General features: G+C 43.0%; 1 protein-coding gene across 2 annotated transcripts in view; it reads left to right on the plus strand.

Annotated features, from left to right (window-relative positions):
* CHD7 (chromodomain helicase DNA binding protein 7) overlaps positions 1-4,491 on the plus strand; it is a 257,707-nt gene extending 253,216 nt beyond the window's left edge. For both annotated transcript variants that reach the window (XM_068237430.1, XM_068237431.1), the window contains 2 exons: positions 990-1,094; positions 2,401-4,491. In XM_068237430.1, coding sequence (XP_068093531.1) covers positions 990-1,094; positions 2,401-3,291 — 996 coding nt within the window. In that variant the 3' untranslated portion in view covers positions 3,292-4,491. The remainder of the gene's footprint in view (positions 1-989; positions 1,095-2,400) is intronic.
* Positions 4,492-10,837: the final 6,346 nt, after the last annotated feature.

Genomic DNA, 10,837 nt, shown 5'->3' on the forward strand with positions numbered 1-10,837 from the left:
ACTTTGTACACATGCCTAGCTTTTTGGGAGTGTTTTTGTGTTGCTTATTTTTTTTTTTTTTGTTACAGTAGAGCTGTAACTGCACAGCTTCTTTAACAAAAGCGCTTGGAAAAACCGCTCTGATCTAGCGCTTTTCAGAGCTATTTTCCATTTTCCTATACTTAACATTGAGGCAGAATCACCTCAGAAATCCGCAAAAATGCTGCAGGACCCGAATTTGTGTTTGGGGAAAAAAACTAACGGCTCTGCTGTGCACCATCCCATTGACATACATTAGACAAGCGCTTTTCAAACCGCAATCGTTTTTAAAAACGCTCCGAACCGCTCTTGGCGTGCACCCGGCCCTCAGTCCATGGCAAAACTGCTGGGGGTTTTAGCACTCTGCTCGCCACTAGGTTCCCCTGCAGCCAGGAGTGTTGGAAGATGGAGATTTGGGCGCCTGCTAGTAGAGCCATAGGCACCATTATTTATTATAGGCACCCTATTTTTTCTTCTTGTGCATTGCAGGCGGTCCCAGCATCCGCTATTTATCAGGCATTACGGACACTTAATTTTCATACTAAAGCCGCTATTTTTATTGGCACCTATGGGTGCACCTTAAAATTATTGTGTCTGCGATGGGGCCAGTTAAGGGAAGATTTTTTTTTGTGGGGGGGGGGGGGAGAGCGTGATTAAGGTTAGGTCACATAGAGGGAGGGTTCTGCGTGATAATAGGGTAAGGTTTTGCTTTGGTAAAATATTGGTAAATTTTAAAAATAGAATATCGGTAAAATACCAATATTCTACCATCGGCTATTCCCAGACACCCCCTGATTTGTTTTTATCTTCTTGGTTCTGCTACTGCATCTTTTTTTGTTTTATGTTTATAACTGGCAAAAACTGTATTTAGACATGCCACAGTTCAGTTCATATACCACAGTTGTACACATGCACATGTGTTCATAGTTAGCCCATGTCCAGATTCTCATTATGTCTGTTTTCTTTTGTAGATGGGTGGAGCAATGGCTCCTCCAATGCGAGACCTTCCTCGCTGGTTAGACGAAAACCCAGAGTTTGCTGTTGCCCCAGACTGGACGGACATCGTAAAGCAGTCTGTAAGTAGTTTATATTCTTGCATATTATGTCGGCTGTTAAGTTCAAATATCCTGACAGATTCTAGGGAAATGTATTGGGTAGTGAAGTGAGAACCTGCCTGATAGGAAGCCAGTTTGTCCTCTTTGTGGTACCATCTTCATGGCGATGGTCACTCTTGTTTGTACTTTTTTGTTGTACTATACATCATGATATTGCCTGATTTTAAACGGTAAGTTAAAGGGTACCAAAACTGCATAAAAAAAACAACAGTTTAAGTTACCTGGCGTCTCCTCAGCCCCCTCCCTCTGTGCCTGCACCATGATTCTGCTATGCTCCAGTCACCCGGATTACTCCTCTGTTGGCCAAGTTAGTGAGCGTGACTCATGCGTTGCCAGTGCCGCGCATCCCCTGTATCGCTCTCCCATTGCCGGGGGAATTCTGTGCAAGCCCAGTAGATCTTTTTACGTACTGCACATGCACAGAACACTTCTGTCCACGGATGCCTAGGGCTACGGATCCAGCTGACAGAGGGGCAATGTGGGTGATTGAAGCATTGGCAAAGTATGGCAAAGGGCACAGGACAGCTGTAGGGGGCTGGAAGATGCCTCAGGTAAGTCAAACTCCCTCTAAGATTTTATGCTGGTAGCCAAGCCTAATGTAGTTTTTTTTTTTGTTTTTTTTCAAAACTAGTCTCCCATTGTTGGTGATAAGGGTTCTTTAAAATGGTTTTGAAAAACTACGAAATCCTGCCAGCTTTGTTGTGCGCAGCTTTGTCGGCCCGCCCTAGCAACAGAACGCGCCCCTGACCAATAGTACTCTATAAATTTATATTGTCAGTGTGTGCCTATTGTAAAATCTTTCCTCTCCCAGATTCACATTCTGAAATGTAATGCAAGTGTTGACATCTTCGGTGCTGTTAGATGCAGTTCTGCGGAATATTCATATACTCAGTGTTACGAAGCCAGTAGAAAAAAAAATACCTGGTCTCCCAGGATGCCCTGGGAGGGCAATTGCGCATATCTAAACAGCCTAGGCTATGACATCACTGAGAGGGCAGTGCTACATACCAATATACAACAATATATAGATATAGAAAGTGTTTCTGATGCCAGAACCAGTGTAATTAAGTGGGTATCCTGAATAATTTACTGCATTCTACTATGTCAGCCTCTTTAAGGTCTGGGGAATAATGTGCCTGAAGTGTGGGTTAAATGATCCTGCATGTAAACCAACCTGTTTTTTAGTTTTTAGGATATTTCCTCTCTATGTATATATAGTTTTGCGCACTGTATTACATGTAGAGTGACATTATTCTCTGTCAACTAGGGTTTTGTCCCGGAGTCAATGTTTGATCGTCTTCTCACTGGACCTATCGTGAGGGAGGAGGGAGCCAGCCGAAGAGGAAGAAGGCCAAAAAGTGAAATTGCCAAAGCAGCTGCGGCAGCCGCTGCTGCGGCCGCAGCCTCCACGTCTGGAATCAATCCACTGCTGATGAATAGCTTGTTCGCTGGAATGGATCTTGCTAGTCTTCAGAATCTGCAGAACCTGCAGTCTCTCCAGCTTGCTGGTCTTATGGGGTTCCCTCCAGGTCTCACAACAGCTGCTGCCGCTGGAGGCGATGCTAAAAATCCTGCTGCCATGCTGCCTCTCATGCTGCCAGGCATGGCAGGGTTGCCCAACATGTTTGGGCTGGGTGGACTATTGAGTAACCCCTTAACAGCTGGCGGTGGTAACGCGGCTGCAGCTTCAGCTCAAGGAGAGACTGAAGATGGCACTTCAAAGTCTGATGAGAAGAAGTCAGAAACTGACGAGGATGGCAAAGACTCTGACAAAACTATAGACACTGTTTCCGCTACTGACTCTGTTGCTGCTACTACTGCAGCTGGATTGGCTGCAAATTCTCTGGCCTTCAGCCCTTTCCTACTGTCCACCATGGCTCCCGGCCTGTTCTACCCATCCATGTTTCTACCTCCAGGGCTAGGAGGATTGACGCTGCCTGGTTTCCCGTCACTAGCCGGACTTCATAGTGCTGTAAGCTCTAGTGAGGAGAAGGCCGCCGTCGCCGACAAAGGGGAAGCAGAGAACCAGGAAGTCAGCGACGCAGAGGAGACCCTGGACAAAACAGCAGACTCATCCGTTTTGGAAGATGATATAGCACACGGAGAACTGGACTCGCCCGAACCTGGGGAGGAAAATGACAAGGAGAAGGACGAATAACGCTTTCAGTTACAGTGTTCATAACTTTTTCAAGTGGTAGTCCTACTGTTTACACTCACAGTAAATGTCCATAACTAGTTTTTATAAGCTGTTCTGTAAAATAGTGTAGCAAAAAAAGGAAAGAAAAAAAAAAAGTCCAAGTCATGTCACACAGATGTGTCAAAAAAGGTATTTTGGTCATTAAGTATTGTGCAGTGCATTATTTATAATTTCTAGGAGAAGTTTTGGATACTTTTTTTGTTCTAAAGGAAATTGACATAATGCGCTGCAGCTCTTTATTTTTTAATATTATTTTTCTACCGTTGGTATTACAAAAAAGCAGCAAATTTTTCTTTTAATTTTCCTTTATAAATCATGGTGCAAAAGCGAAGGACAGGCTGCTTAAGGAATTATGAAGTTAATTTATCCTTTTTTTTTTTTTTTTCCCCATCTCTTTTTGCTGTGAAGGTCAAGATGAATTTATTGTATGAATTTATTTTTTTCCCTACATATCGATTTTTTTTTTTATCTTTTCACTGTATGAGGGTTCCCCACACACAACCATTTCAGACAATCTCCACGCTATAGATCGTCTCTGTCTCGAGACACAGCAATACAAGGCAGCTGTTGAATGTGAAACGCTATACCGATTTTCCTTTTTAATATTTTGTTACTATTTTAATTTTTTTTCCCCTTTGAACACACTCACTGCGGAAGTCATTACAGGACAAAAACTACAGTTAAGTCGTCTCATGAATTTTATAATGCACTGGTCAAAAGAAAAAAAAACAAAAACAAAAAAAAAACATAAACTTAAAAATCAGGTACCTTTTTGTTGTATTTTTCTCCTTTTTATTTTTAATTTAAAAGGATGGACTTTGTTACGTTAGCCACAAAGCTAAACAGCATTACCTCAACTCTAAACTAGCCTTGAAGTTTACAGACATGACTTTGTAAATGTTTGTGTTTTTTGTTCAATTTTTTGTTCTTTTTTGTGATTTAATTTTTTTTTTCTCTGAAACTGCTATCATGTATGATAAAAACTGTAAATTGCTGCCAACAGTAGTCATGATGCTTTTAATAAAAGTGATCCATGAGATGCAGTCATGTAATTAGAGATAACGTAGAAAAGTGTCTAGGGAAACCAAATTCAGAACTGGTGTACACCACTTTATATTTTGTATTCACAATAGAAGCAAATACAGTATTATGGCTTTTGTACATCTTTCTTTGATATTTTTCTAGCTGGTTGGTTTCTTATTTGGGGTGGGTGAAAAATAAAACGTTTGCTTGGAACTCTGTACAGCAGCAGTTGGGGGGAGGATGGGCAGTATGGAGTTGCTTTCAGTGCATTGGCTTTGCTGCTGCCACACACAATAACCACACTCTCTGTTCCAAACCTTGCTAACCTGAGAGCTCTTTGGAAAACAAAAGACTCTGCTGAAAGAGAACTCTCAGCAACAAAGGGGCGAAGGAAAAAAAACGAGGCTTTTATAGCCACAATATGTAGGTCATTTATCTGTGGTTAATGGGTAGAAAAACAATGCGGTGGTGTCAGTGAGCGAGGACTCTGCTTTGCTCTGCAGACCGTGGCGTGCCTTGCCAGGGAGGCCTGTGCCAACTAGACATGAAATAAAAACCGACCCACTTTTTCTTGAAATCAGAAATGCTCAGATAGATGACGATTGATTTTCCAGCCCCTGCCGACCTCTGACACTGCTTGTGTAATGTGATTGCAGTGCCATTCAAATTACAAAGTGCCCTGCCTTAATGTACAGGCAGCATCTTCACCGTGGGCTCCGTTCAGAGCGAATGTGAGATGTCGAAAATTAGAATCATGACATTCCTCTTTCTGTACCATCTCATGTTTGCTTTAATATGAAAAAAGTGTTTTGAAATGTGGACATAGTTCTAAGCCCTTTACAGTCACCTTGTAAACCGCTTTGATAGCACTTCAGCCCCAGCTAGTTGAAAAGGTTGTTTTCCAAGATGGCGTCTGTTATTTTTTTTTAAACTCCTACTAAAATATATGAAAACCAGAGGAAGGCTAGAGCTGTGAGTTCAGCACATGTCATGGTGTGACCTGCTCCCTTCTCTTCATCCTACTTAAAGGGAACTAAGCACCTTTTTCCCCCCTGGAATTTCTCCTGGTTTCTAATAGCTATAGTAGCTGCCATGATTCCTCCTCCCTTTTAGCTGTCCTTATATACAGAAGTCACAAATACTATCTTCACACCTTCCCTCTGGATTAACTCTTTGAGGCCGTTGTCCTAATTACACCCACCCCCGTTGATGAAAGATATTGTTTACTTCTTGAAAATGTGTGCAATAAAACAATTACCGTATTTTTCGGACCATTAGACTCTTTTTCTTCCCCAAAAATAGGGGGGGAAAGTGCCTGCGTCTTACGGTTCAAATGCTAGCCGGCACCAGGTGTCCCTCCACTGGGAATCCCCGTGGTAATGCGTCCCCCCGCATCCCTTGTCCTCCTCTATTCTGTCCCTACTGCTGTTCCATCCCTCTGTCCTCCTCTATCTTGTCCCCGCAGCTGTCCCGCCCCCTCTGACTGTTGTGCAATGGGCTTACCGCTGCAGGCTAGAAATGATCACCGGTAAGCCTCCGGGAAAAAGCCATGGGGGAGTCCGTGCAGATGACGAAATTTCCATCCCCTTCGCCCCTGCGGGCAGTCCAAGATCGTGGCTTACCGCTGTAGGCTACAGATGATCAGCGGTAAGCCTTCGGGGAAAAGCCGCGTGGGTGTCCGTGCACGCTGCTTAATATTTATCTACCGCCACTTCCGTCTTGGTGATGTAAGCGGAAGTGACGCTAGATAAACATTAGGCAGAGTGGGACGGGACACTGGGGACAATATAGAGGAGGACAGAGGGATGAAACAGCAGCAGGACACAAGGGACAAGATAGAGGGGGAAACAGGCACATAATAGAGGACAGAGGGACGGCACAGTAACAGGACACAGGAGGACAAGATAGAGGAGGAATGAGGGAAGGGACAAGAGAGCTGAGGACAAAAATGGGCACGGAATAGAGGGACAGCAGCAGGACACAGGGGGGCAAAATAGAGGACAGGGGGACTGGACAGCAGCCGGACACAGGGGAACAGGACAGCTGCAGAACACGGGGACGTGATGCAGGAGGACAGGGACACAGGGGGACAAACGAGAACACAAGGGACACAAGGATGACACTAAAGATACAAAGGGAGCACAGGGACATGAGGTACAAGGAGGACATAATTGGGGAGGGGAGGGGAGAAGATCCACAAGATGACCCTTGTACCATGGATGCACCATGTTTAGTATTTTTTTCCCCCTGTTTTTTGTCCTCTAAAGAGAAGTGCGTCTTATGGTCCGAAAAATACGGTAAATGAGTTCTTAGCTGCCTGAAACCTCTGTGGACAGGACGGCTGGCAGAAGTAGGCTAATAAAACCTCTGCTGTTAAATGTAAAACTAAAAGGTACAGTGGAAGGTTTTTTGTTTAATAAAGAGACACATTTATGATGTGCTATTGAGATGCCCTGGGGGCTAAAAATGGTGCTTAGTTCACTTTAAGACACTGACCATACATTGCTTCATCTGCTCCAGAGTTTCCATAGAGTAAAGCTGGCCCTACAATATGCTGTTCTTTAATATATTACATGAGTTTTAATAAAACATAAAATCTGCCAAAAATATTCTAAAAATTGAGTTATCAATTGATGTTTGATATAAGAACAATGATCTATTGATAAAATGATCAGTCGAGTGCAGATCTGTGATACAGTTGATATGGGATCAAAGTTGTAGCTGACAGCTGATCAGTATTGTTTAGTTAGCCTCTCAGGGGCAGCATGGCCCTGCCCCTTTAAGGACCATTATTACTCTGTGATCACTGTGATTGGCTCCCAGAGATCAGAGGGTTAGAAGCCAACAGAATGTGGTTCATGTGTGCCATCATGGCAGGAGACCGTGAAGTTAAACCTACGCCGTGTCAGGATTTAACATCTACGCATGGCCCAAAAGTAATTAAACAATATTCCCTGATCAATCATCAGCAAGGCAGGAATGGCAAAGCTGAATTCATTGCACTAGTACTGTCTGTTTTTCAAATTCACTTTGGATGGGCTTGAGAGTAACTACAAGGTAGTGCAGAAGGCTGAAAGTGGTATGTCTTATAAGCCGGTATGATACCTCACACTCTCTGTAAATTGAACCCTGTATATGGCTGTTTATGGGAGAGTTTAGGAAAACCTGGCTTGATGGAGAGGCTGTTTCTCTGTCTTATTGGAAATTAAAGTGAACCTTAAGTTGGGGAACTCACTGCAGGTTAGATAAATACCCATGTAGAGGAAAGGCTCTGTATACCATAGAATCTTCTTGGTCTATCCCATCATACCAGCACCGTCACCCCCTGTGACGTTCTGCAACTGGCTGTGTCTTTGGCACTCCTTGGGCAGCCTTTGGAAGTACTTACGCCCCCCCACCACTTCCGTACTGTGCATCCTCACGCTGTCCTGCGCATGCGCTCGGGATTTCAGAAGCATTCTGGGCCGAGAGTACTTCCGAAGGTTGCCCAAGGAGTAACAAAGATACAGCCACTCGCAGAACTCTACCGGGGGGGGGGGGGCAGTGCTGGAATGACGAGGACAGGCCAGGGAGCAAGAAGAGTTTATGGTATCCACAGCCTTCCCTCTTCATAGTATTTGGCTAACCTGAAATGAGTTTACTCATTTAAGATTTGCTTTAAGTTTATTTTCTGCATGTAACTGATCCAGTTTCATTCATTTAGGTTTCTTAAAGAGACTCTGTATTTAAAAAAAAGTAATATAAATAAATATATCACCCTTTTCAGGGGCATCTCCTAGCAGCCTCTGTGTCATTTTCGCCTCTCCCTGCCGCTATTTTGCCAATTAAAAACCAGTTTAGTTAATTGTTTAGTAAATAATAAAGATGGCCGCCGGATCTACGGCGGGTGGAGCGTGTGCCAGATAGCAGTGTTCGCGTTCATGAGCCGTGCACGAGAGGAGTGCAGGAGGAGAACATGCGCTGTATGTCCTCTCGTGCTGGCTGAACCTTTTCAGAGCTACTGCCTTCTCAGACCCGGCTGCAATACAAAGATCATTCATTCTGAGCACACAAGTATTGCAGCCGGACGTCCAAAGAGAGAGGCAAGTGGCATATAATTTTATTGATAAATGCATGATTATATATTTATTTTTAGCACACGGGAGCGAGCCTGCAGGGGGCATGCATATCTTGTCCCCATTACAACAGAGGCAGCTCTGTCCAGGGGCGTAGCAATAGGGGGTGCAGAGGTAGCGACCGCATCGGGGCCCTTGGGCCAGAGGGGCCCCGAAGGGCCCTCCCTCAACTACAGTATTAGCTCTCTATTGGTCCTGTGTTCATAATAATCACTTCTATAGAAACTTTAAATAGTGGCAATCATTAACAAACTGTTCCCCATCCCCTTCCTGCACCTCTGACACTGTAGTTGCCATTGGCAGGTTTTGGTGCACCGTATCAATTGTTATGTATAGAGTGCTTGGGGGGGCCCCATTGTAAAACTTGCATCGGGGCCCACAGCTCCTTAGCACGCCACTGGCTCTGTCCTCCTTGGTTCGACAAAGCTTGACAAGGAAAAGATTAGCTATATTACAGAGACAGTGCAACTAGAAAAGGCTGCAGTAATCCAGACCACATTAGAGCAGGTATAGGAATTTATAGTAGGATAAAAAAGGCTAAAAATTCTGTTGGAGAGTCTCTTTAAATTAGAACCTGGTTTGAATGAAATTTAGAGGAAGGGAAACTGGTATCGTATTTTTAGAATATTCACAAATATATCACATGACTAGGTTCCTTCTAGCAATGGTCAGTGGAATGCTATTAATTCTGAGTTGATGTAAATGTTTGTTTTGTTTTTCAAGTAAGTTTTTATTGATTTTAAAAACGTACAAAAACATGTAACATTTCACCATTCCCACCCAACCCTCACTTCAAATTCGGAAGTGCTATACCTCTTAAAGATGTAGGGATCTGAAGAGTATTTAGGGAGATTCGGCGCACCTTCCCAGCCCACAGGAATGCTATCAGTATTTTATCTATCTTATTAAAAAGGGATCCATATGGGGGTCTGTCTGAAAGCATAATTCAGACGTGGTAAATATAGCATTTTACAGCAGGTTGGATCTTCCCACCACCATCAATGGCAAGGTAGCCCATGTTTGGCAGTGTCTTTCCATAGAGTTAACAATAGGAGTATTAGCAGCTATACAATCAGTAAGTGGATATTTAATTTGAATTCCTAAATATTTAAATTCAAAAACCCATTGCAGTGGAGTGGCCGCAGCATCTTTCTGGGCATTGGAGTCTATTCGGAATATTAAAGATTTTCCCCAATTAATTTTAAGTCCTGAGTGCTTCCCAAAACCATCTATTGTGGATAATAAATGTAATCAAAGAGGTGTTGGCGTCTTCCAAAAAAGATTATCTGCATATAATGCAATTTTCTCTGTGAATCTACTAATTTGGAGTCCACAAATAGATTGATTGTTTCTTATTTTAACTACAAGGGGGCCCACTGCCAGGGCTAATAGAAAGGGGGACAATGGGCATCCCTGTCTTGTACCCCGTTCCAGCACAAAAGGATTTGAAACAATTCCATTCGTAAGAACTTTGGCTCTGGAAGTGGCGTGTAATAGTTGGATCCAATGAAGAAAGGTCGGGCATGTACCAAAGTGTTCTAATACAGACCAGAGATACTGCCATTCCACAGAGTCAAAAGCCTTTTCTGAGTCAAGGGAGGCTATCACTCTCTGTCCTGAGTTATTATGGTTAGCAGATAGATTAACATAAAGACGTCTTCAGTTTATGTCTGTTCCTCTTCCTGGCATGAACCCAGTTTGGTCAGGGTGTATTAGGGTAGTCAGTATTGATTTTAACCTATTAGCTAAAATGTTAGCAAAAATCTTTGCGTCCATATTAATTGATATAGGCCTATATGAGCAGAGACGAGGATCTTATCCTTCTTAGGGATAACCACTATTAATACTTCTTGCGTCGAGTCAGGTAGGAGATGTGGGGTGTTAGAATTTTGAAAAAAGACTGAGATATGGGGTTAATAATTCGCAATACTGTTTTTAAAATTCTGATGGTATACCATCCAATCCTGGGGTCTTAATAGATTGTAATGTGGATATTTCAATATTTATCTTTCTCTGTGATGTCTTTTTTTAAAGGAGTCGCGTTGCTCGTCAGAAAGTTTTGGTAGCGGGAGCTCAGACAGATATCTGCTGACTTGTGTATTAGAGGAATGAAATTTGGTAGCATATAATTCTTTATAATATTTTATATTACAAATTCTAGATTTATTTGTTCAGGGGTAGTTAAGATATTTCCTGTCAAGGGAGGAATCAAAGAAATGGTAGTTGCAGTTGTGTGCTCTTTAGTGAGCCCTGCTGCTAGCATGTTGCCACATTTGTCTCCAAATGTAAAAATTCTCTGTTTTGGAACAGATGTGCTTTTATTTAGTGGATGTGTCATGTAGAAGTTTGAGTTTAGTGATGACTAATTG

The sequence above is a fragment of the Hyperolius riggenbachi genome, chromosome 5, assembly GCF_040937935.1.
Source record: "Hyperolius riggenbachi isolate aHypRig1 chromosome 5, aHypRig1.pri, whole genome shotgun sequence".
Taxonomy (NCBI): Eukaryota; Metazoa; Chordata; class Amphibia; order Anura; family Hyperoliidae; genus Hyperolius; species Hyperolius riggenbachi.